General features: G+C 42.9%; 2 protein-coding genes across 2 annotated transcripts; both read left to right on the top strand.

The window, feature by feature from the left end:
- The first annotated feature begins 6 nt into the window (after positions 1-6).
- KIAA1279 (KIAA1279 ortholog) lies at positions 7-13,586 on the top strand. Its single transcript, XM_009325805.1, has 7 exons — positions 7-164; positions 3,241-3,339; positions 7,214-7,293; positions 7,406-7,589; positions 8,750-8,834; positions 11,286-11,395; positions 12,147-13,586. The coding sequence occupies exons 2-7, from the start codon at positions 3,331-3,333 to the stop codon at positions 13,023-13,025; spliced, it is 1,347 nt and encodes a 448-aa protein (XP_009324080.1). The 5' UTR covers positions 7-164; positions 3,241-3,330; the 3' UTR covers positions 13,026-13,586.
- Positions 13,587-23,630: 10,044 nt separating this feature from the next.
- SRGN (serglycin) lies at positions 23,631-26,244 on the top strand. The gene is made up of 3 exons (XM_009325804.1): positions 23,631-23,764; positions 25,580-25,727; positions 25,900-26,244. The coding sequence occupies exons 1-3, from the start codon at positions 23,674-23,676 to the stop codon at positions 26,111-26,113; spliced, it is 453 nt and encodes a 150-aa protein (XP_009324079.1). The 5' UTR covers positions 23,631-23,673; the 3' UTR covers positions 26,114-26,244.
- The last annotated feature ends 271 nt before the right edge of the window (positions 26,245-26,515 follow it).

Genomic DNA, 26,515 nt, shown 5'->3' with positions numbered 1-26,515 from the left:
GGCTGGTGGCCGTGCGGCGGGCCGTGTTGGAGTACGAGCTGGGCGTCAACCACACCGACACCGAGGAGCTGTCGGCCGGCGAGGGGCACCTGCAGCGCCGCCCGCAGCTCCTTGAGCCCCACCGCCTCTCCCCAGACTGCGTCTCCCTCTACATACAGGCCCAGGTGGGCCGGGGCTGTGAAGGCCGAAGGGGGTTTCTGCGGTGCAGGGCTGTTGGGGGTTTTGGCAGGCAGGGGTGTATTTGGGTGGCGTGGGGTCAGGTGGGGAGCGGGAGTGCCATGTCTGTGGGCCATACTGTGTGGTCTCTGCAACGGGCTGGAAAAGGGGTAGCGGGGATTCATGGCACTTTGATCCCCTGATGGGAAAGGCTTGTTTAATAATAATAAACATCAGGGCTGCTGGCATTTATTTCATGCTTGAAGAAATAATTCACAGGTGAGGGCTGTGGAGGGATGCTGTTCTCTTTCAAGCTTGCTGCTGGTGCCTCTGGGCATGCAGAGCATCTAACGGTGTGTTCTCTTAATAGAAACTGTGTGTTGACAAAGCAGCGTACTCTTCAGGATAGACTGAGACAGAACTTGTAAGAACTGAGCAAGAGTAAATTAGTAGAAGACCTCAGTATGTCCAGAACTTATTTGTGGTTCCTTAACTGTCGTTTGTTGTCAAAGTGAAGTTGGGAGATGTTTTTATTTATGCAGTATCCTGAAAAGGTAAATTGTTCTCAAAAGCTGTCACTTACTTGTTTGCTTTTCAGCCTTGCCTGTTATCTCTTAATCTATTATATTTTATTCCAGATGAGTAGATATAGTCTTATAAGGCTAGAAGTAATAATATTCATCTCTTTATTCTGAAGAAAGTAATACTGTTAACAAAATTAGTTCTTATCATACGAAGATTTGCAAAAAGGCCTTTGCTCAACCGCACTGTCATGGTAGCTGGTGTATAGTTAGATATCTATCTCTAGACTTGAAATTAAATAGAGCAGTTATTTAGATGTCTCTGTCAAAAATGGCTGCTCTAATTAGAAAAGGCTTAGCAGTACTTCCTTGTCAAACATCACAAAACTGTCAGGGAATTGTGTGTTCATGTGGAAAGGCTCTGGTTAAACAGTGACTTGTATTACATTGGTTAAACTGGTAGGGTTGTTTGGAATTCCTGAGGTTACATCTGCTCATTGTCCTTCAGTGTGACGGTTTGGGTACACCACTAGAAATCTGTTACTCATTATAAGGTTGGAGATTGCTTGAGAAACCAGACAAAATAAGATAACATCTTCCCAGTATGTGTTGCTGGGGAGTTGTTGCTTTTGTGGCTGAGGACCAGGGATTCCACTGTGCTTTTGAACTGGTGTGTTGGAAAGCAGTACTTGTCTCTGTGGGACAAATGTTGTCCTTTGCATGGGTTTTCCTGTTTTGGTGCCTTTGGGAAACAGCAGGATAAAGTTTCAGTGTTACTCGTGAAGTGCTGTGGTCCAACAGAAGACAGGTCTATCATCAGGCATGCAGCTGAGAGCAGTGTTGACAAATGAGCGTGCCCTCAGCTTTCTGTCCCCAGGGCTGTAAATGACTTGAGTATTTAATAAAAAATAATTCTGATATAAAAACAGTAATTTTCAACAGTGGCCATACTTCTCCATTGGCACGTTCTAGGTTGTATAGAGTATCTTGTCGTTGCACTGACTTATATTTTGGAAGAAGGAGCATTCCTTTTTCTTGCTGGGCCTGTTTCTGTAGCCCTACTTCTAATTTCTGACCTTCTGCTTAAGGATGTGTATGACAGTTAATATCTAATTAAATTTGGTCCCTTCACTGCTTGGCTGTGGGCAAAGTATTTCTGTTCATAAACATCATGCTATGTGGTGCTTTCTTTTAAAAATAATGAAGTAAATGGAATTGAAAGGGACACAGGGCTGGCACACAACTACACATTCTAACTCTTTTTAAGTTTTTTGTTTAGCCCTGTTGGATTTTGTAACAACACTGCCTAGGAATTAAATTAGCACATCAGACATGGATTGTTATTAATGCCTTCATCTTTATTAATAAAATTAGTGGTACTTTTTTGTAAAAGGTGAGTTCACAGATGCAGTAACAAGTTGCTATGTACATTAATGTAATTTAAATTTGAAGGCAGTAATCCACAGCTTTTGTATCTTAACAGTTCTTTTCCTCTCTTTTCATTGTTGAAAATATACAAGCACTCATTCCTGGCATATCTTTTTCCTGTTAAATTTTTTTACAGAGTCATGATCACAAATTTTGAATTCCTTGGCTCTTTTTATATTTGTATATGATATAGAATCATAGAATAGTTTGGGTTGGAAGGGACCTCTAAAGGTCATCTAGTCCAACCCCCCGGCCGCGGGCAGGGACATCTTCAACTAGATCAGGTTGCTCAGAGCCCCGTCCAACCTGACCTGGAATGTTTCCAGGGATGGGGCATCCACCACCTCTCTGGGCAACCTGTGCCAGTGTCTCACCACCCTCAGCGTAAAAAATGTCTTCCTTATATCTAGTCTCAATCTACCCCCCTTGTAGTTTAAAGCCATTCCCCCTTGTCCTGTCGCAACAGGCCCTGCTAAAAAGTTTGCCCCCATCTTTTTTGTAAGCCCCCTTTAAGTCCTGATAGGCTGCAGTAAGGTCTCCCCAAAGCCTTCTCTTCTCCAGGCTGAACAACCCCAACTCTCTCAGCCTTTCTTCACAGGAGAGGTGTTCCATCCCCCTGATCATTTTTGTGGCCCTCTTCTGGACCCGCTCCAACAGGTCCGTGTCTTTCTTATGCTGAGGGCTCCAGAGCTGGACGCAGTACTCCAGGTGGGGTCTCACCAGAGCAGAGTAGAGGGGCAGAATCACCTCCCTCGACCTGCTGGCCATGCTGCTTTTGATGCAGCCCAGGATACGATTGGCCTTCTGGGCTGCATAAAAGCTGCATGAATCAGATGCAGAACATACTGTGTGGAAACAGCTTGTTATTTGAACACACCAGTCCTAATTTGGCAGAGTAAACACAGAAAACTGCAGTTTTAGGTGTCTTTTTTTATATATTTGCTGCTGTGCGAGAACCTTCCTTTTTGAGCATCTCGCGAAAAAATGGGTGGGCGCAATTTTTGCTTTTGGAAATCCATTGTATTAGAACATATACATATAAAAGGGTGAAGACTAATAAATTGTTTGGAGAAAATGTATAATGTAATGGAACATAATGGGAAAATAACTATTTTGTTTTTTCTTTTACCTTTAGAACAATCTAGGTATCCTGTGGTCTGAAAGGGATGAAATTAAAACTGCGCAAACTTACTTGGAATCTGCAGAGGCCTTGTATAATCAATACATGAAAGAGGTACTGTGTTTATTAATATTGTGGCAGGTCTTACTTTGACGTGCTACTTATAGTTTTAGTAATCTTTGAAAAAACATACGGTGGAATTTGAGTTTCTGAGCTTTATACTTGCTGCTATGATACTTTTGAAAAGTGATGTGATTTGTACTGCTAGCATAGGAAGAGGCAAATTAGAGGATCGCTTGCGAATTTCAAAATGGACTTATTCAGGAAAATAATTTTGCTCAAAAATAATGGTCCTTTTTGAAATCTCTTTGAATTGGTAATCCAAAGTTGAAGCCAGGTAGAATTTGGCTTTTAATTAATACTGTTCTTAATCTTATCTTGGAAATGCTGTAAAATGTCAATCGATTGCTTTCAGTAGGGAAAAGGAAACAAAACTGTAATATTTGCATGGTTTGCTCTGAGTGCACAATATTGCATAGAGAAAGTAGTTTAGTTCCATATCCAAGAGGATGATCTTATAAACAGCTAAACCTCTCATGCATATTAAACAACTTTTTGAGTTGTGGATTCTGCTCTGTATCAACAAAGACTCCCTTGTGCTATTTTGAAGCTCTTTGCAAAGCTCTTCCTACACTGACTTGCCTCAGGGACAGTTTGTGAGTGAGCTAAAAACATTTGTGGCCTTAGAGGAGCAGTGTCTGTGTATCTCTGTCTCAGGACAGCTATAAAGGTTGGACAGAACTTAGTTTAATGAAATTGCGTTCAGGTTTTACAAGGACTTTGTTTATAGCACAGGTTTTACATGGACTTTGTTTATTCTTGTGGAGATTTTAGAATGGGTTAGTCTTGATCGGTTACTTCCTGCTGTATTACCACCTTTCTAGCCATGCTGGTCTACAGTGATAGGAGAGGTAGTGGATCTGGGGAAAAAAAAACAAACCACTTGTGCTGAAAATCTTGTCTGTTTATTTTCCGCCCTGTGGATCGGTTGATCTAACTAGAGGTACTACATCTCTCTACAGACCTGTTCTCTAATTAATTCCTGATGTTCAACTTAGATATTTATACCCAGCCAAGCATGATACTGTTGGCTTCCACATCGCCTCTAAAAGATTCTGGTACACACTCTAGTGATTATGGAATTGTACCGGTACTACCATATATTTCAGTGGATTAAAAAATGCTGCCAAATGCTTCACGTTTTTACTGTGGGCTTTTCTGAAAGGGTTAATTTTTGTTAGTTATCTGCATTCCTTGTTGGGTAATGGCTAGTGAATACTCCTCCTGGGGCTTTGCTGCCTGGCTAGGGCATATATACATGACTGTCAATAAGCCCACATCAGATCACTTGTCACATTTTTTCCCCAACATTTTTTTATTTGCCACTTATATTTCAGGGCATTATATAGTCAAATGTATCTATGTCTAAAGACTTTTTTTTCAGAAGCAACTAAATCAAAAGACTCTTTCTGTGGTAACTTTATTGGGCTTGTGTCATATTTCTCTGAGAAGTCTGAACTGTATTTGACATAATCTGCAAAGAATTAAAAAAAAAAAAAGAAAAGCAGGGGATGAGGGAGCTTGTCTAGCTGCTTTATGGTTTATAAAGAGGACTTGCGTTCCTTGCAGTGTTGTTTGATCTTTAGGATTTGTACAACCGTGTCAACATTCATAATTCAGAAATTATAAAAATGTGAATATATTTTTCCTAATGTTGTCATTTTTAGGCAATCAGGCAGCCTTCCTGTCTGGCAATCATTGGTAAACTGTTGGTGATTGGGGCATTTTCCTGAACTGGTGGATTTAGTTGTTCGCAAACTGGGTCTTGTTAACTTACGAATTACGTGGGGTTGGTTGACATCCCTCCCCCCTAAGCAACTAGAGCACAACCAAGGCAATTGCAAGAAAAAAATTATTCTGGTAGAGTTAAAAGATTCTTTTACTTTCTGCTCCTGAATGCTTTGAGCTCACATCTATTTTTAAATTATTTTCAAAAAATAATTAGTTATTGTAACAACATCTTGCTGTTAGGAAAGCTGTTTGATTGTTTAATGCAGTACAGTGAAAATCTGAGGGTGCTAAACTCTGTGGGCAGGAGCTTGGGCTAATGAAGTCCACCTGGAAGAGGAGAGTTGCATAGCTCTTCCTTGGGATGATTAAAGGCATAAGGCTTGACATCAGAGGATAGATCTGTAGATACAGGAAGTAGACAAGGGTCTAGCTTACTGTGTCATTTCAGTTGCTTTCTTTGCAGGAGTATCAGCTCTAGTCGTGCCAGAATATACTGCAAATCTTGTTGGAAGGCTTGGGAGCCTTTCTAAGGTTGTAAGCCTTTCCATCTCTAAAGAAGACAAGATATGGAGGGTTATAAATTCACAACTTAAAAACTAATGAGGTATAAACAGAAAACCTTAAAGATTAAACGGTCATATAAAAATTTATACCTCTCTGTTAGGTTAAACACACTTTTATTTGTCACTGTCTATTTCAGACCCATTTTTTCATCTTTGAAGATGAATAAAAAAAAAACATTAAAAATAAACAAAGAAATCCTTTCAGGAATTTTTAATGAGAAGAAATATGAACATGAGAGTATGTTTTCTTCCCTTTAAAGTTAATGTGTTCTCTACTGTTGCTCCTGTCGCTGTTCGAGTCCCTATTATTTCATGAAAAGTATTTCTCTGGACTGCTGCTTATTTATTGCCTTACTTTCTCTTGGGCTAAGATACTAATGGGTTTAGGAAAGGGCTAGGAAAATTGCATGCTAAACTGGGCTCTGTTGCTAGCAGACATGTTGAACATCCTTCAGGATGCACTGTGTAATGGTAGAAAGCCACCTTTAAGAAAGACATCTTCATCTGAAGTGTGTTAGAATTGGCACCTGAACTTATTCACAATTACAAAGGAAATTAGGTAAGCACAGACTAATAAAACTTTGCCATAAGCAATGTTCAGCTGTTGGATTTGCCAGTTATACTGACTGTAACTTTATTGACAGTTGTTTTAAGGAAAGGTTGAACAGAGTACTGCTGAAAGATGTATAGTTGTCACCGTTCTGCATTCATCTCAGAAACTAATGTCACAGAATGCACAAAAATAAGTTTAAAATCCGAGTTACTTCTATGTACACAGCAATATCATACTTTCCATTCTTGATCAAGGAAAATAAACTATTTTGTATGTGTCAGGAGATCTATCTGTGTATAAGGATTCTGACAGAACTCATGGTTTAAAAAACAAAAAAGCACTTTGAAGTAGTTCACATCATTAATAACTTGCATGTAGGTCATGCCTTATATCAAGGTTTATCGGCTTCATCCTCCAAAGACATTCCCTTTGTCTCATTCATATATTTGAGTAAATAGTCTTACCAGCTTGTGAATAAAGGGAGTCATTTCACAGTGGCAAGAGCAGTTTTTACAGCAGGTCTGCTGAGCACTCTGCACATAATGTTCTTTGCAGTACTTCCTCAGGATGTTTTGTTACTGATTAGTGCAGCTGGGCAAACGAGTATTTCACACGTGAAGGCATGCTTAGTATTAAAATGATGCTTTAAAAACCATTATGTTATTGTACAAACTAAAGATACCCAGTTATAGTCCTGTAGAATCCAGGTTGAGTATTTCTGGTGCAGACAGCATGCATTACTTTAAAGTACGTAGGCATACTTTAGCAAGACTTGTAGAAGTCTTCTACAAGCTGAAAACCTTGTAATTCCATGTGGAATTGTGGCTTTCTTCCTCTAAAACTCCTGAGTTTTGTGGAATTGCTCCAGAGCTGTGACATTCAGATAGGCATAGATCCGTTATGTGAAGTTTTGTTGAATTTGGGATTGAAAAATGGTAAATCATCTGGAGCCAGAAGAGGGAGCACTGTGTTACAAAGTAAGAGAAATGTAATTTACTGAACATATCATGTACTCTTGCAGGATGGAAATCCTCCCCTGGATCCCAGTGAACATTTCATGGCAGAAGAAGAAAAACTCACAGACCAAGAAAGATCCAAAAGGTGGGTGCATAACAGGATACCTAGATTATTATTGCTTTTTTAATTTATGAGGGTGTATTTAGGGAGGAAAAAAAAAAAAGAAGAAATCTAAAGAGACTGTTGTTTTTTCCAGATTTGAAAAGGCCTATACACATACTCTATATTATCTGGCACAAGTCTACCAACACCTGGAGATGATTGAGAAGGCTGCTCAGTATTGCCATACTACTCTTAAACGACAGCTTGAGTATTGTGGCTACTACCCGGTAGAATGGGCACTCAATGCTGCTACTTTGTCACAGTACTATCTCTCTAAGGTAATATACCAAATGTTTTTCTGCTGTAATTATATCATAAATATAACTATCAAGTAAGACAATTGTTTAAACAGCTGTTTGAGAAAGGGTACCATATTGAATTAAAAATGTCCTCCTGTAAAAGCACAAGTTGTCTTCTGACGTGAAACATCTGTTAGTTTTTTCTGAAGAGGATATAGTGGGTTCGCTTTCCTGTGGTGGTGTGATGGCAGTGGGAAGAATGAGCAGGGGTGTAGACATTAGAAAAGCTCTATAGTTTATGAAGTCCTAGCAGTGATGTGACATGATGCTTGTAAGTAAAACTTAAGTAATCACTTGATTTTAAATTATTTCTTATAATCATATTGTTGTCTTACAATACAGAGTTTAAAAACAAAACCATCTTAGGACTGAGGTATTGCATGTTGTACGTTTCCTATAAATTATTGTACTTTGTACTTTAGCATGTGCTTAAGACTTGTTTGAGCCTATGTGAACATAAAAGCAAAGATGTAAGATGGTAGCTGTTCGCTTCCACACATCTATGTTGACTCTAAATAATCCACTATGTTAGGAAATGCTTCAGTTTTATTTAGGAATTTCTATATTCCAGACTATTCAGATGCTCTTTTCTGATGCTTAAGACTTCTGCCATACCTAAGACAGCTAATGCTAATTTCAATAGTAACTTGTAATTTCCATGTCTTTTTGATGCATTGATAGCACTAATCATCAAACAATGCATTGCCAAATATACGTACAGGAATCTAAATCTGACTCATAATGTTGACTTGTATGTCCAGCTCATTTCGACTAACACCCCTTGATGCAATCTTTACCACGAGACATGACTTCCTTTACCACAAGGAAATGATAGTAGCGTAGATCAGAACCGTGAAAATGTTCACAATGTATACATCTAATATTAAAAGCAAGGCTTGCTATTGTGGCTGTGGTAGAGAGAAAATGGTTCGTTAGAAAATACTGTATTCAGTAGCAGACATGGAAAAATTGTCTTTTCTTCCAGTGTCCAGGGGAATATGCACCAGAGTCTCTCAGTTCTATCATTTCCCTTGTGTTCATATATCTGTACTATCTGAGGCGAGGGGTTTAGCCAAGCTGAGAGCAGTGCTTGCGCTGCTTTCACCAGTGATAAATGCTGCCGTTTCTGTTTCTCTCAGCAATGCTTTATGGAGTCCCGACACTGTTTAGCAGCGGCTAGTGTCATCTTTAGCCAAGCTGGGCAGGTGCCATCTGCTGAAGACAGTAAGTTCATATAAAAGTTTTGAATAAAATATTGTGAATTAAGCATCATTGATACATAATGTTAGGAGTGAAGTCTAGCAGTATGTACAAAACTTATCCCAGTGTTAATTTTCTAAAACTTTTTTAATTAACAACAAAGTGGAATGTTTCTGAAGAGCTGCTACTACAGCTTAAGATTGACTATGAGTAAACCCTGTGAGGAAAAACTCAAGTGCTTCTTGCTGGTATTTCAGAAAGCATACCAGAATAAAAGAGAAATTTAAAACAATATCCGTTTCAATAGTGGCTGTGTCTCTGTTCACCCATTTGTCCTTGTACATGTGCTTAAAATGCAGCTTACCTTTGCTTCTCCGTGATCAGAGGGCAATAATTCAATGAACCAAACCAGATGCTTCCTGGGAATAGTTTTAAAAGAGCGAGGGAAACTGCAGTTCTTAAAACCCCCAAATCCAGAAGTTACTTGTATTGTCTTTTGTTGCTGGATGCTGCAGCCTCATTAAGGGCTATCTTTGGAGTTGTAGCTCCCCTCCTTGTTGTTTTGGGTATTGATGCAAAGGAACAACTTTGTGGTTCAGCGCAAAGACCAATAAAAGAAACTTTTGGAGAACTGACCACCATTTTAAGAACCTGTGGTTACATGATACCGTCAGTACTCAACATAAATCCTCTGTTTTAGGCTTAGTCTTTGCTTATCTTTTGCTGTGCTTATATTCTTTGCACAGCCTTTTACATTCTGTGTCTTGGGCAACTGAAAGCTTCAAATCAATGGAGCTTTAACTCGTAGAGAGTGAGCAAGTACTCAGGGTAGCCCCTGTGTGAGTTCATAACTCTGACTTTGAACAGTGACTATATTGGTTAACTTTTAGTGGTTTGAGCTGTTTAGAACACAAGCTCTTTAATCCACTGGTGGTGTTATTTCAGGTTAAAATATAATCTGAATAGACGCAACTGAGTTTTATTTAATTCAAGTTCAGTGACAGTACATTAATTTAATTGCTTTTAGTATTTCTCTTAGCTCAAAAAATATAGAACTCTATGCAGTTGCCTTTCTAACTATTTAAGTACTTTGAGGATGACATCCAAAAGCTTTTTAGTTTCAGGGAAACAGGGCTGTCAAGACTCAGGTTATGCTAATCTGTTAGGCTGTTTGAAAACAGTATATTACAAAATATTCAGTAGGTCTGAATCAGCGTTTATGGGCTTTCATAGCTACCTGGCTGCACAGTTGTCAGTTCATTAATATGATACTTCAGCCAAAAAATGAGGTTCTGTTTTTGGTAGGTGTGTAGAAACGTACAGTCAGTTACGGTTTCAAATTCAGGTGCAAGACTGGAAGTGGTAGGTAAGTCCTATTTTTAATGGTACTGTATAGATGTCTTGTGTGATTTCTGGTCAAGTCAACTAACTACTTCTATCTTGGCTTCCACCTACAGCAAATGGGAGTAGTGATATTTGTGTTTGTTTCAATGGAGTAAATGTTTATCCTATTTTCCCTTCCTTTTCACGGTACAGAGAGCTGGGCTGTGGACTTGAAGATCATTATGCAGAAAGTTCTAACTTACAGAAAGAGTAATACACGGTCAGCATTGGCCACTCTCAAGCACATTCGTTTTATCATGTTAATTGGAATATAAAGGATCACAGAGATATTTAGTAAAGGTGCCTTTTCTTAGATTAGCAATAATTCTTATTTCCTTGATAAGAACAACTTGATTGGCTCTCATGAAAGATAATGAACACAGTGGATCTGAGTCTGAAGCTGGCTTTTTATTTGATGAACAGGAATGCTAGCATCCCCTCATTGTTCAGCTAACTCACTGTCTTCTGCCTGGAGACTGGGAAATGAGTTCTCTTTGAAATCCATTTGGTTTCTGAAAACGTTATCTTGAGACATCAGCAGTGCTGCTACTTGTAACAGTGGGGAGACTGTGGGAAGAAAAATACAGAAGTTGTAGAGCTAATAAATCTGACGTTGGTACCAGGTAGATTAACGAAAGACAGTTTCCCCTACTTTTGTTCCCTTTTTTGGTAGCAAGTCTGGGGCCCATTGCAATACAAATGCCCTAATCATCCTCAGAAACAATTACCAGGCAGGCAGCTGAATCTCAGAAAACAAATTGTCCTGATTTCTTTCTCTTGTTACAAAGAGACATGAAAATCTTTTCCAGTAAAACACCTCTAAGATCAAAGGTCTTTTTAAGCATACATTATGATCTGGTTTTTTTTGAAGAATCCATGCATGACAAATCCATGTTAATCTATATGGTTTTCTACTGGAATGACAGTTTACGGAATTATTATACAAACTAACACGGAGAACATGTTTCTGTCTAAAAACGAGGAAAAATTAATTAAATACAAGTAATGTATTCTCTGCATGTAACATTTGAGGTTCTTGCTGGAGTGCCTGACTTCTTTTAAGGTTTTTAAGTGTTTATGTCCATTCAATAGATGAAGCGGAGCAAGACCAACAGGACCTTCGACAGAGAAAAGCTGAAATTGCAAGATGCTGGATTAAGTACTGCCTGAATCTCCTGCAAAGCGCTCGGAAATTACTTGAGGTAACTGAAAATCTGTTCTGTAAGCTGTCACTGTTTAAAAACAAACAAAGTCTATTTTGATGTTTGTAACAGGAATCAATTCCAAATTTGGTAGCAAATGCTAAACAATTGCCCAATGAATAATACAATAGATGCTTGCAATGTAGCAGGTGTTTCATAGTATGCTTTGACTTTAATGCAGCACTTAGAAATAAGCACGGATAGGAGATCAGCTCTGTAATGTGATCAGTGCACTGCTTGTACAGCAACTTCACAAATTTCTCTCTGCTGCATTTTCTTGTGGCTTGATTTGGCAGATCTCTTATTTAATTGCTAGTAAGGACATCATCTTAATATGCAACCATTTTGTATTGGTTGCATATGAACCGCTGGTGTTCTCATTCATTCAAGCCTTTGATTCATTCAAGCATTCGTTTCATTCGTTTAATCATTCATTCGAATGTTTAAAACTCAGCATTTGCTGAAATGCTTTGCAGAAGCAGGGCCTTTGGGCTTTACATTTATTGTTTTGGCTATATTGTCACACAGGGTAGGGAGACGAAATTGTCTTAGTCTTATGTTTTTACAGAATCGAGACTGTAATTTACATGCTATTTTGTGACTATAAGGTCTAGTATGCCAACGTGTCTTCTCTTCTGTCTTGTGGCTAACTAGTTTGTATTTCAAAGGTAACTCATAAATAAAATGATTTGGTGTAAGTCACTCTTTGTAAGCCATGTGCATTTTTAATTAGTATGCTTTGTCATTTCAGGATAACATAGGAGAACTGGATCCAGACAGGCAATTGGAACTTAAAGCCCAAAGGAAAAAAGAGGAGGATGAAAAAGAGAAGGGCAGGAAAAAAGCTGTCCTTTTTGGAACGAGTGATATATCTGACTCTGTCTTAGCCATGGAAGAGAAAGTGAGCAGCGTATATCCTTTAGATTTTCAAGAAGCCAGAGAAATCTTTCTAGTTGGTCAGAACTATGTTCAGGAAGCAAAAGAGTTCTTTCAGGTTGATGGTTATGTTACTGATCATATTGAAATTGTTCAGGATCACAGTGCTTTGTTTAAGGTACTTGCTTTCTTTGAAGAAGACTATGAGAGGCGTTGCAAAATGCACAAGCGTAGAATAGACATGCTGGAGCCTATATATGCAGACTTGAATCCACACTACTATCTGTTGATTAGTAGGCAGCTTCAGTTTGAACTAGCTGACACCTATTACGAGATGATGGATTTAAAGGTAGCTATTGGTAACAGGTTAGAGGAGCTAGACTCCCACACAATTAAAAAAATTAATTCTCTGGCTCAGTTAGCGATCAAATACTATGAACTCTTCTTAGATTCTTTGAGGAACCCAGATAAGGTGTTCCCTGAACAGCTCGAGGAAGACGTTCTTCGCCCTGCAATGGTGGCTAAATTTCATATTGCACGACTATATGGTAAGCTTATTACTTCGGATAGCAAAAAGCAACTGGAAAATATGCAGACATCATTGGAATATTACACATTTCTGGTAGACTATTGTGAGAAGTACCCAGATGCTGTCCGTGCTGTTGAAACTGAACTAGAACTCAGTAAGGAGATGGTGGGTCTTCTTCCAACAAGAATGGAGAGGCTAAGAGCAAAACTGTGCCCATTCATATAAATACTTGCCTTGAAGAAAATGTGCACTATTAAAATGATATCTGTCAAAACCAGTGCTTCCGTACTGATTGATAGAACTAAGGTGTCTACAGTTTGGCAGTCCACCTAGAGCCTGCAGTAGTGTAACTTTGTGAGAAACTCAGAGCTCTCCAGTTCAGTAGCTCACCCACACTAACGGTATAAACTTTAAATGTAAAGTGAATGTCCAGCTAATGCTTTGTATTGTTTGTCCTTTATGTAAATACAAACCTTTTCTCCCTTATGGCTTTGTCCTTCGGCATATGGTTCAGTTTCTAAATGTGGTGCTGTATGAAAATTTTTTCTTTTCCTAGAGAAACAAATTCTCTTAAAATTTTTCTAAGAAACCTGAGGCACGTTCTTCCAACTAGAATCTCTCTTATCTCTTCTAACCTTTGTCCCCAGAAAACTTTATTCATATGAAGGGAACTTTATGTTATTTTCAATATATATTTTCTATGTTGCTCAGTGTTTTCTTTTTTCCCCTGTTAATCAAAACCTAGTTGATAGAGGCTCAATAAATGGACTAGCTTGCCTAAATGTTTTTTCAGAGTCCTTAGAATTCTGTTTCCTTGTGTCTTACTAAGATATGATATACGTTACAACTTTGGCCAAAATAAATAGTTGTGAAAGTGTTTCCACGAGTGTCTTCAGTAAAAACATGTGAGCAACTGAAGTGTTAAAACCAAGAGCAAGAAAGCAGCAAACTTTCTTGCTTGTGGTGGGAGGAGATACCCTGCTCTTAATACACTGTAGAGAATTCACAGGGTAGAGGTGCTGTGCTCCAGCGCTCCAAACAGTTGCCGAATACAGCTTTAAAGGCCTGGGATGCCATGGATGGCTTCTTACCTTGAGTTGGTCAGGGAGCCCAGGTGCTGCCTTAGCAGGAGCTGCAAGTAGGATCTCTCTGAAGTTGCTGCAGATCCCAGCGCTGCCGAGGCGCTATTCAAAATCTGCCTGTGAGCCACTGATTGCTGACTTCTCTATTAAAGCTGTCCTGATTGTCATTAAGGACCTGCTGATCTGGCAATGTTCCTGATCTTACACAACCTGTTACCTTTGCCTTGTTCTAATTTAGCCACCTATTTACTCTTTATGGAAGATCAGGCTGCGTTTCTGACCCAAAACATACACAGAGGTTGTCTTTGTATTTCTGGTTTCATAGAAGGATTATGAACCAGGGCCTGTTTTAGATAAAATGTAGGCTGAGCACCTTGTCCAACCGTATATTAAGAGATTACGGTCTGAGATGCCAGGGGATATGGGGAAAGTGAAGTGGCAAGGTGATGGGGTGCACAGTAGTGTGTCACTCTGTGCACCAGCAGTCTTATTGCTGTCGAGTTTATGGGAAGATGTTTACAGCAATAGAGGGCATTGAAGGAGAATAGACAAACTGTATTATTCCGGAAAATGAGGGTGGGAAAAAATGACATTAGCTTGGAGGGTGTGAGGGGGAAGCATGTGCAAACAAGAAAGTGTGTACATCTTAAACATGTGGTAAAAATCTCTAGCTTGCAGAATTGTCTGCAGAAGTCTTCTAACCACAGGCAAATAGGCCAACAAATGGGTCCTGGAAACAAGAGGCTGCAAAACTCAAAACTAGACCAGCTACCTGCATGCATATAAGATTAAGGGAGAGAGAGTGTGTGCACGTGTGTGCGCGCGTTGTTTCTGTTTTACTAAATAATTGTCTAGTCAGCCTTTAGGAGTTTCTTTTTTGCTGTCAGACCTTTTATTCAGTTTTTCCCGTGGCCTGAAGGTAGGACAGCCTATAGTTTCTCAGTGAAACTGTTCTCAGCGGGCTGTACTGTGCATTATTTCTGTCTATGATTTCAATTAAAGCTAGTGTGCACTTTTACCACAAACTCATAATTTGAAAGTTAATTTTTTTCTACTAACTTTTAGCTTCATATTTGAGTAGAAGGAGGTGATACATGATCCCCCCCCTGCCCCCTCCCATATGCTTTATTATTCCACCTATGAGGGCCTATGAGCAAATTTTTTAAAGCAAGGATTGGCTCGTCAAACTTAGTTTACCTGTACTTTAGGGAAGGATAGATTGTGGGCTAAACCAGCACACAATTACTTTCTTCTTTTCAAATAGAATAATCCTGTCATATCCTTCAAATACTGGTCTGAAGTGAGTGTTGAAAGTTACCTGCAGGGTGGGCAAAGCCCACTGAAGCATGGGGCCATGTGTCCCTTTTAACCAGCAGTTGTGGGCAGAGGAACACCCTGAATTCACCAAAACCCTAGTGAGAGCTCAGCAGACAGCAGGGAGCAGGTCCATACTTAAGAAGGCCTGGAAATAAGAGAGATCGGAGGTTTTTCAACACAGCTGTGTGGTTGGGGCTGTGGTTTGGAGACCTCTCTCCTCTGAAGATAACCCAGAAGAACGCTTCAGCTTTGCAGCTCTTCTTAAAAACTGTGCAGTACAATGTAAATGCATTTCGTATAAATGCATACAGAGTTACAGAAACCAATGGTGCCAAGTCTTCATCTCTTACAGTGAACGTTCAAGACTACCACCAGCTAAGTATATTTTATTACAGGAGACGATACTGTGCCAGATGCTCAGCACAACACACTACGTTGTGGTTCTTTTAAGGCATGTCTTTTTAAGGAAACCTTTTGAATAATTCCTGTTTGTTCCATGATTTGAGAGAATGAACTTAAATAAGATTGTGTATTTAGTTAAAAAAAAGGATGGGGGGAGCTTGTTGGATTAGGCAGCAAAGCTCCCTTCAGGAATGTTGAGTTTTAACTGTAAAGCATGTGTGAGGTCAGGCATTTATTTCAAAGATTAATTAAAGATTAGGTTCCTGTGAACTCCATTTAACCTGCATTTCTGTGCCTTTTTGTACGGCAAAAAAAAAATCTTACAACTGAAATGTCCTTTCTGTTGTTCTGCTAGTTTTTCTCCTTAGCCAGCAGAAAGTAGCGAGGTTTACAAGAAGCCCATGTTTGTGCAGAATTTGTATCGAGTGTGAGATCTGAACTCGGAGGCTATAACCTCAGCGTACTTCTTCAAATAGTGCAAAATAGTCGTGAGAAGTAATTTGGTCTGATTAAACGCACAGTTTTGTTTTAATTGAAATACTCTTAATTCTCATGCTGGCTAGAGACATGGTATGTGTTATAAAACAGGTCGATCAGGAAGGTTGTGCTGTGCTTAAATATTTCAGGAGAGAAAGAAACCAGTGCCTCGTTCTCTGTCTCTCCCTACAAGCCCATTAAAGGAGGCTCTTTCATTTTTTCCCTTGAGGGGACCGGTCCAGAGGAGAGTGGCAGGCGGTGACAGCCGTGTCCTTTGCCGTTCTCCTCTCTTAAGCCAGCTGAAGTACCAGGGGAAGTGGGCAGGAGTGAGCCCTCGCTTCCCCTTTGCAGCAGGAAAGCGGGTCCCCCGTGTTGCAAGGGGAGCAGCAAGTGGCGGTTGCTGCCTCGGTGTGGCAAAAGCAAAAGGTCCCTGGGCTGGGTTTGCTCTGTTTGCCTGCCCAAAAGCTCCTCTGCTGGGAGTTTTGGTCCTGCCCAGCACAGGCTCGCGTGGTCCTGGCGAGGCGGATGGTTTCCTCCTCTGTCTGCAAAATGGAGATGCCTCAGTGTATCAGTGCAGCGCTCACACTGGGTGTGATTGCTGCTGCGCTTCCATGTCCAGAAATATTGCAGGAGCCTGATTGAGGTAGACGTCAGACAATGAGAAACAGGGCTGATCTTGTTAATGCATGGGTTTACACATTTTAGTTTTGTTTGGTGTTTTCCTTTCACTCAGCACTGAGGGCGCGAAGATGAGCTTTACTCGTGTGTTTCTTTTAAAAGACTGAGCTAGTCACTGTTACCTAGATGTTTTCTGTGGAACTTTTCATCACAAAATGCACAGAAATAGTCATGCGAAGGAGGACTTAGACTGGCAGCTCACAAGGCCAGCCCTTCTATAGTCTTGAAGTTACAGAACTGAAGACTGCTATGTTAAAAGCAAGCGCGTAAATTTGTGGTGAGAAGCATTTGTCAACTTACTTTCCTCTTGAATTGCAACATCTTTGGCTACTTTAGAGCTCGCCACAAATGACTAGGGCAGATTTTAAATTTGGTTTGAAAACTGCTTTTATGTACTTCCCAGGAACTCTGCCCAAAGTGCCTGCTAGTACTTTTTAATTTTGCAGTTTGGCTGGTGGTTTCTAGCTCTTCCTTGTCATGGGTAGGCGTACAAACAGTCAGCGGTTTCCTGACGAGGACTATTTGCCTGGCTGCCTTTTTTCCAAAACCATTGTTCGATTGTGTCTTTACAGCTGAAGATCTGGACAACGTGCCAGAGAGGCTGTTGGACTACTGGGATAATAAAGACAGTGTATTTTGCAAACACGTTACTTGCCTTCAGAACGGAAAATGTCTGTGGTATCATGCATTTGTTTAGAGAGCTGACTGATAACAATGTGGTGCCTTAACGCCAAAGGCCTTAATAATTCAGGTGTTTTTAGCAATGTTTTAAATGTTTAGTGCTTGAGTTTTTGGTATTTGGTATGCACAAAATACTTAAAAGTCTTTTTACATGCTCATAGTCGCTGTAAAAGAGACTTACTAGTTGGCATCAGACAAGGATGCAAGGGCTTCACTGTTTGAGGTTTTTAATGCAATTTTCTGCTGAAACAAAGAGGAATTGGGTGAGTGATTGAGTGAAAGATGGCAATGGGCATGTGATGGAGTGAGCTGGTGTTAGTCACTGAATGCCGTAAGTGGAGTACACGCACTTGCATCAGAGAGCTATTCCAAGATCCACGGGTGAAATGCGTGGGGCAAAAAAAAAAAGGAATTAACAAGATGATTTCCTGTACGCTAACTGTCTTGGAGGGGACCAAGAGCAAGTGGTTCCCAGGTGGGGTCTCAAACCGCTCGGAGTGTTGGCCATGAAATACCTCCTGCTCTCCTGGAGCCCATCTCGGGGTAGCCAGTGGGTTCAGCAAACACCAGAGAAGTTTCACAGCAGCCCACGAGAGGATGCAATCAGGTGGGCCCAGAGCCTCCTTCTACCAGAAAGCCAGGACTTTTTAAATAACAGAGGTAGTGACACCCTAGAAGCAATTCTAGACATCTCCTAGACAAGGAGATGAAAATGGTGATGCTGGATCCAATTGCCAGCACATGGGATGCAGGCTGCAGGAGAGGAGGGCAATAAAGAACAACACAGCCTCCTGCCAGCAAAGTTTACTCTGAACACCAAATATTTCCCGATGGTTTGTGCGTGGACACCTAGCCCTGATGAGTGTCACACACTGCTATCCATCCTGCCTGTCCACATCTGGAACTTTTGGCAAATAACTCTCAAATCCTTTTTCTTTTAACTTCTCCATGTGCTTTGCCTTAGTGTTTTCTTATGGCACCGAGCTGCTGGTGTTACACAGGGCTCATGGAAAGGCATACTTCGCCCTCTGCACCATAAAGGCACAAGGTATTGCAAGAGCAAGGGTCTTGTGAGTCTCACCTCCCTGGTTGGCCTGTCCTGGCCTCCCTGCTGCACTCTGCTGTAAACGTTAGATGAGACGAATCCTGCCCCAGGCTTTGGCTTTCCCTGCTGGCTGACCCCTGTCTGGGTCCTGCACTAGAAAAGATGAAAAAATAGAGCTATTATAGAGCCTGTCTCTTTGAAGTAGGAAAAGGCAAAAAATGCTTTTTTTCCTAATTAATGCAAATTGTGTCTTCTAAAGGGATGTGCTCATCTTGAAATTTTGAAAATTGCTTCCACTGTGGGCCTGGTGCTGCTCTGGGGTGAGGTTTTAAAGAAGGACGGATGGCCACTGAAATTGCCTCCCTCATCAGAAACCGGAGCTCAGCTGCTGTGTCATGTCTTAATGAGTTGTTGCTTTTAAACTATAGTCCTGAATTTGCCAGCCAAAACCTCCTGCTGCACCAGGCTTCAGCACTTGGAAGCAGAAAGCATCGCACCTCCCAGCACAAAGGAAAGCTGCTTTTTTCCTCCTGAAGGACAGGACAGTTGCTTGGTTAACGTTTTTGGTAGAAGCAAGATCACTGATGGGGAAAGGCCGTTGGCAGCTTCCTGTCAGTCAGTGGCTGCGTTCGATCTCGACACAGCTGTGGCTTTCCAGCAAAGATTTCTCCCCATGTGCTTGTTGACCTTCATCATGGGAAAAAGGAGGAGTTGCTCTTCTGTGTGATCTAGATGGCAGTGAATGTCAGATTTCTATGCGATGCGCGTGAGTGTTAATGCTTTCTTGCAAGATCTGAATCTTATCTTCATGGGCCAGGTCCTGATACTGCCCTCAGAGGCAAGAGGCGGCGGCATGAGAGGCCGAGGGATGCCACGTACTGCCCTGCTGTGTGTGCCATGATGCTCCCGGTACACAGGCAAACACAGGGGCCAGGTGCTGAGCTCAGATGCAACCCTGGTTAAGAATTCATCTTTGCTCAGGGCTGGATTTAGAATTCCCCCAGGTTGACCCAAACCTTCCTCCCTGGGTTGCCAGCTCTTTGCTATTTTGAGGCAGGGCATGTTTTTGCTTTTCAGTCCCCAAAGGTTGGTTGGTCAAACATGAGCTGGTGACAGAAAGCATCCTTACATCTAGCTGGGCTGCCTGCCTAGGGGGAGCTCGCCGCTGGGTGGGTTGGGGTGATTTTGGGGTGTTTAACAGGGCAGCTCATGGGTTATCTCTGAGACAGATCAATGTGCTCGGGGCCTGTTGGATGTCCAGGTCCAACAGATCTCGTTTCACCTCGGCAGCGAGTGTTGGGGAAGAAACCTGTTCTGCCTTCCCAAAGGACAAGATAGGCAAAAAAATGCTCATCGTGTTCAGTCCAGCTGCCATTCAGACACTCTCCCCTTCCCCTTTGCTCACTGTATGACCTCTGTTTTTTCTCAACTGTTGCCCTAATTCTCTCTTTATGCCCTATTCCAGCTCTGCTCATAACAGATGTAGCCTTTCCTGTACTGGCTGCTCTCCAGAGCAGTGACCTGTACAAAATACCTATTTCCACTTTCCCAGCGGAGCAAATAAAGAACTGAGCATCGCAGGCAGGGCCCAGCGCTTTGGGACCCCTGGCTGCTCTAGCTGGCTGCCGGCTTTGCTGCTCCGCTGGGGAGGTGCATTCAAGGGGTGCAGGGGTCAGCCTGAATCCCCCCTAAAGCCAGGATTGAGCTCCTGCCGGCTGAGGCAGGGGAAAACCTGACCCCTGAGAGCAGAGTGACCCTGCAGCAGTTAAGGTTTATCTGATTTCCGAGCAGTTATGAATGAGAAACTTCTTTATCGGGACCCCCCGTCTGGACGGGTATCACCTCGCCTGCATGCCTCACTGATAAGCGCTGGGACTGTGGGTGCCCATGCACCCATGGGACCCCATCCGCTGGCTGGCTGCTTGTTGGAAATACGGATTGCAAAGCAAACCGTGGCCCAACGCAGTTACATCGGACTGCTCCTCTGGACAGAGCTGCGCTGGCAGCCCTTATCTGGGCTAGAGTAGGGCAGGGGTTGGTGTCCACTGAGGAACTGGCCGAAATACCCCCATGGTACTCCTCCGGGTTACTGAAATGGGCCCGCTGGGAATTTTTTTTGCCCTACATCCCCTTCCCTCAAAGGCAGGATGGATGTCCTCATACCAAGCACTCCTGCGGTGTGGTCCCCGTTTAGTGATGTTACTAAGTTACTCGTTACTCCTGAAGCCAATTGGGAGATAAAACAGCCCCAAGAGTTACGACTAAGGAGCAGTTAATCACTTCAGATTTTGAAGTGTTTATTATAGCTTAGGGGCTACTCCCAGATTTTTCAGGCACATAATGAAGAATCCCGGGTGTCTGGTTGAGGGGCTGGGTGCACAGTGCTGAAGCAGCACCCTCCTTCCACCAGCCCACTGCTCCCCAAATCAATGCCTTAGAAAAATGCAGAATTCTTAATCTGCTTTGCATATGATTTGAAAATAACGGCAGTGCTTCAGTGCGGTAGTTGTAAGAAACACTTCAGGAGCCAGCTGCGTTCTCAAATACCTGCTCCTCATTTATTTTCTTCTTTTTATAGGCTTAGTGTTGAGGCATTTAATCTTCCAATCTATACGCACAGGATCTATGCAAGAGGAATATTATCCTATGAACCTTCCTTGCATTTTACGGGAGGTAAATCTTGAGGTAGCTGACCTAGGTACAGTGACTGTCTTCTCCTCTGTGATTTAAAATATTTTTCTTAAAAAAACCCTCTTTCTCTCAAACTCTGATAGTCATGCAGCGGCACGTTTCAAGGTTAGCGTTCCAATATAGTATAGCTTGTATGCTGTTTTCTGTTTAAAAAAAAGAAAAAGTGTATTAACTTTCTGCAACTTGTGGCCTCTAGCTGAAGATGAGATTTTTTTTTTTTATGTGTGCTGATTTTTTGCATTTTATGCACTGAGTGGCTTACAGAAAGTGTGAATAGTTGCACAGCATTCCTTGGGCATCCCATGACGCTCCACAAAAGGGCATGCTTTACTCTTAAGACTTACACATCCCAGGTGGCTTCAGATCCAGGTCTCCAGTATCACTTACACATTTGTAGGAAGGTGGAAAGCTTTTTGCTTGCAAAGCGCGGTGGGGTGCAGGCACTGGCGGAGCGCAGCAGGACAGGAGACCCGTGGGTTTCTGGCCCCCATTACGCAGGTGTACATGAGACGGGAGAGTGAAAAATCTGCTTCGGTCTTCCCATGGTTACCAATTGTAAAGCAATCTCATTTCCTGAGGCGCGCCACTAACACACAAGAAAATAACAAAACCGTGTGGCAAAACTGCCAGTGCTACAAGTTCCCCCGTCAGCTGATGGTACGAGACAGATAACTCGGCTCTGCGAGATCCCCTTCCAGATACGGGAGTTTTGCAGCTCCCACCTACCCCCGGCAGCTCCCACCTACCCCCCATGGCTCCCCCTGCTCCCGCAGGATCCCTGGCCCCCTGTGACCGTGCCTGCTGGTGGGCACTGCTCCAGCCGCATCCCACAGGGCTTCCAGTGCCGGGGTGGAAAAAGCCGCGGGCTGGTGCGAAGGGCAGAAATAGCCGGTGGAGGGGTGCTTTCCCCCATGTGGGGAGTTGTTTGCTCACGCTGGAGGGGTGTGGAAGGGGTCGGCGCATGCCTGTGACCAGCGGAAAATGAGAGGTGTTATTGCAGGAACGGCTTCCGCAGCCTTCAGCAGGCGGAGGCTGAGCGCCTCCCCGCAGGCGTTCGCTTGGCTTCCTATTGATGCTGAGCACCACCTTAAAAAAAAAAAAAAAAAAAAGAGTTGATGCTAAAAATACAAAGTAGAAAACAGGCTGGTAGGAATAACCGCTGCATGCGAGTCCTTCCACACCTGCTTGGTTTGTCTCTCCTGTTTTTCCCGTGCCAGAAAAAAAAACCCATGTGCAATGGTTCATAATAAATTGCATTGATGCTGAATGCGCAGCTCAACCCCTCGGTCCGGTGGTAAATCCCAGCCTGGAAAGGGGAGTTGCTGAAGAGTTTTCCTCCACCACTTGGGGGTTTTGGTGGAGTGCCGTGCACTGGGGAAAGTCGCCGCACAGCCCAGATTCCCACCGGGGACCTCTGTGGACTTTCCACCGCATAAAAATAGATTTACCACAGACAACTTACACTATCAGCCACAGCATCGTCGAAGGTGCTGGCAGCATGCTAGGCCCACATGTCAGTGCCTCAGTTAATCCAGCAGCTAATGCTATGACTAAGAAAAACCCCCATCGCTTAGATAACCTTGTTGTATGTAATTTATTCTTAAGTGAACTGGTTTAATCCCAACTAAAAGGCAAGCGAAAGGTACGAGCTAGCTGAAAGGCAGCTTCCATGTATCTATATAAGGGCTTTCATGGCTTTCCCAGCTGGGCTCCTCGCAGAGCCACATGCTGTCCAAACCCTTTACCATGCTCCCCGGGATGCTCACACTGCAGAGTGATGACCCGGCTGCTCCAGATCAACCGTTGGGGTCGAGCAAATCCGCTGTGCCCTTTCAGAAAGGAGCCGACACATTTCTACCAGGACCTACTCTCTAAATTAATATTTTTTTTCACTGCACTGTGAATGTCTAAGATCCTGTTTTCCAAAAAAGAAAGGCATGAGATTCTTGAGATAATTTACTTTTGTGGAAAAAGATTATTTCCCAGTTGGTGAAACTTGCACTGACTGCAAACAGGCAGCTCCTAACCCTTGCAATGGCCATGGGCTCAAGGCAGGGAAAATTGCTGCCGGTATCAATGCCAAAACGCAGTTGGCTGAAAATCAGGGGACACAAAGTGGTGCTTTTTCTCTCCAGATGAAACAGCAAACGCCCCGGAGCCCGCTGAGCACCGGGCAGGCGCTGGGCAGGGTGCACGCCTGGACCACAAGCTGCCAGCAGCACACACCTTCAGTCGAGCTGGTTGGTCCCAGCTTTGCTTTTCTTCTCGGGCAAAACTGGAAACGAAGGTAGCGTGGATTATTTTTTTTGGAGTGATGAAGGCCTGGAGGGCAGAGCACTGGGCTTCTCTGTAGATGTCTCACTCCTGTCAATCAGGAAGCGGTGACGCAGGTTATGGGTTGGGTTTGAGGTTTTGGAAACCTTTTCTAAAAGTTGATCTCCTCGCCCTGTTCTATTTCTGAAGTGTGAAGCCGTGGTGAAGGCTGGTGGCGAGCAGGGGGATGCCGGCCAATATGCAGCTCCTCATCAGATGTAACGGGAGGATTTTCCTGGCTATTTGTTTAATCCTCTTTGTGGGATACACAGTGCAAGGTAAAACGGGGCGGTTGTTCTCTCGGTAATCCTCTTTCTGGGCTACGCAGTGTAGGCCAAGTAGGCAGCCTCTGAATTTTTCAAACTGACCTTCTTCTAGGGGTAATGAGGTCTACTCAGAAAACCTGTTTTGCTAACATTTTGTTTTCTGGAGGGGGAATGGTAAGAAAAGGTGCTTTTTGCTAGTGGAACATTTCTGTGTCCTTTTCCCAGCCCCTATGAGAAAAAGACTTCATAAAATAAGTTGCTGTATGTGTGTATACTTTCAATCCATATATTTTTTTTTTTTTAATCGTCCCTTTCATAGTGGTCTGGTTATGTACTGTTATTCAGTGATGTAGTTACAGACAAAGTATGTAACAGTTCCCATGTCATAACTACTATGGTCTACTTTCTTGGGGGTGCAGGAAAGGAAACTAGTTTTAAGTATGAGGAAATTAAACGGTTTATTCGGTACAGAGAAATTGCAACACGCAGCACTAAAAAAACTAAAAGGAAATGTTGATTCATGATGAGATGTACCCTGTGGATTTGTTTCTTGTGAGAGAGGAGCGCTTTTCAAGCATGTAGAATATAATTTGTCGCCAAACAAAGGCTGTGATAGTGATAGGCTTTCATTACGTATCTACCATTTGGAGGCTGATCTTTGAGAGATTATGGCCTGCTTTTTGTACGTTGTTTATTTGCAAATTATTCAGCTACAGTTGTTTATTTTGTTGCCACTGTTATTATTAATATTAACCTTCTTAATAATATTCTAAGAGAAGAAAATAACTACGAAAAAGGAATACGCTGTAAAAGAAGCAGGAAATTATACCCATGAGATCTTCTTTCTCTTACAGAAGAGTGTAGGAGGTAGCTGAAAGTCATCTAGTACATTATTGAAATATATAAGGCAATGGAGAAGTGTAATTACAGAAAGATATTCCCAAGAAACCAAGAAAAAATAGATAAAGTGCCAACAGGGGGAGAATGTGCCAGGAGGCTTCAGAAGAAATTAATGACATGAGACCAAGAGGAAGGATGAAATGCCACTGTTTTTATCTTTACTATGTGATTGTTATTTTCTCCTTTTGGTATTTTTTGAAGACCTGCTTTTCAGTGACAGCCCCGACAGCACCTGGGGGGCACCAGAACTGAAACCATGGGTTTATGTAACCCTGGGCCGTGCTGTCTCTCCTCCAGCAACGCACTTCAAGCGCCTGCGTAATCCCCAAATCTGCTCCCGCGGCAGGTGGATCTCGGCACGCCTTGAGTTTCCGACCTCCCCACCAAAACTCATCCCACTGAACTCGAAGGGGCTAAGCTGAGGCATGCAAAGCCAAAGCAGAGTCAGCTCTGACCCTCGCTGGAGCCAACAGAGAAAGGGAGGGCGCAGGAGCCAGCTCTCTGCTGGAGTGGCTTGTCCCCAGGAGATTTTGAAATACCTTCACCAGCTTCGGGGAGAGCTGCAGGTGGCCGAGCCCGCAGGTCCCTCATGGATGTGCCATGCCCCAAGCTGGGGATGAGCGCTGCTGTGACGTCGGCGTGAGGCAGTGGTTTCCCACGGGGTTTCAATTTCTACTTCCCGTGGACTTCCCAATGCTGTGTGCAAGATGCACCCAATGTCTCTGATAGCAAGGATGCCACTCAGGATATCAGTAGCTATTTAAAAAAAGTCTTCAGGGTTAATTTAGTTTTTGGCAGTTGAGCAATCAAGGCCACACAAATTACTTTCTTCTGCTCCTTTAAGCTTTACTAGGTGCTCATAAAGTTAATAGGTCCCGGTGAATAACGTTCTGGTCCCGGTGAATAACACATGGCTGATTCGATCAGGTGCTCCGATGCAGAAGGCAAGGTACAAGAGAGTGAGATGCCGCCCTGACGCCTGGTCTGCTAACTGCATTGAAGAGAAGGGGCCCTGGTTTTACATGCCCACCGGTGGAGCCAACAGGATCCTTCCTCCCATGGCAGACCCATCCCTGTAAGTTCATTTGCTGCATATTCATCATTAATGCTAGCACCCAAAAATGTCCAGTTTTCCTATCTCGACAGTCCTGTCACAGTGTGGCTCACCCATGGGAACGTGAGGCTTCGGTGTGTTCACTTAAGAGATAATAAATTTGGAACAAACTAGCTGCTATTCTGCATTTCAGGATGAAGAGATACCAGGAGCTGGATGACATATTTCCGCTCTCAGATGAGGAGTCCGGCTCCGGGTCTGACGCTGTGGTGGAAGCGGAGCCAGCCTCCGGGTCGGGGCTCAGCGACGGCGATGGCTTCTCTGAGTCAAAGCTGCCTGTCTTCCTAGAGGGCCCGCGAGGCGGCGAGCTGAAGCAAAAGCTAACGGAGGAGGATTTGCTCCTGTAGGGCTGGAGACGTTGGCCTCCTCGTGATGGCAGCGGCCTCCCTCACCTCCCGCGCCCCTTCCCCGGTGCCTGACCTGATGCGAAGGCCACAAAGCGGTTTTAAACCAACTCCAAACCAATAAAAACTTTGCCTTAAGATCTTTGTTGCTTTCACTCACTAAAAAAAAATCTTTGTTCGAGGTCTGAACTCGCTCCTTGCTTTCTGTGGGCGGGGCAGCCATCCCAACCAGGGGAAAACAGGTTTCGGGGGCCCCCTCTGACCTGTGCGGATGTCACCGCCCTCCAGGGGTAACAAATTAAAAACCTTCGTGTGGTGGGAGTCGCCTGCACTTTTACAAAGCTCAGCTAATCACGTAAAGTCCGCCCGGGCGGCTGCCTCGCAGCGCCTTCCTCCCGCCTCCCT

Source organism: Pygoscelis adeliae, unplaced genomic scaffold, assembly GCF_000699105.1.
Source record: "Pygoscelis adeliae isolate BGI_AS28 unplaced genomic scaffold, ASM69910v1 Scaffold4, whole genome shotgun sequence".
In the NCBI taxonomy this organism is placed as follows: Eukaryota; Metazoa; Chordata; class Aves; order Sphenisciformes; family Spheniscidae; genus Pygoscelis; species Pygoscelis adeliae.
Note: the sequence above shows the minus strand (reverse complement) of the source record. Positions and strands in the feature narration are given on the sequence as shown.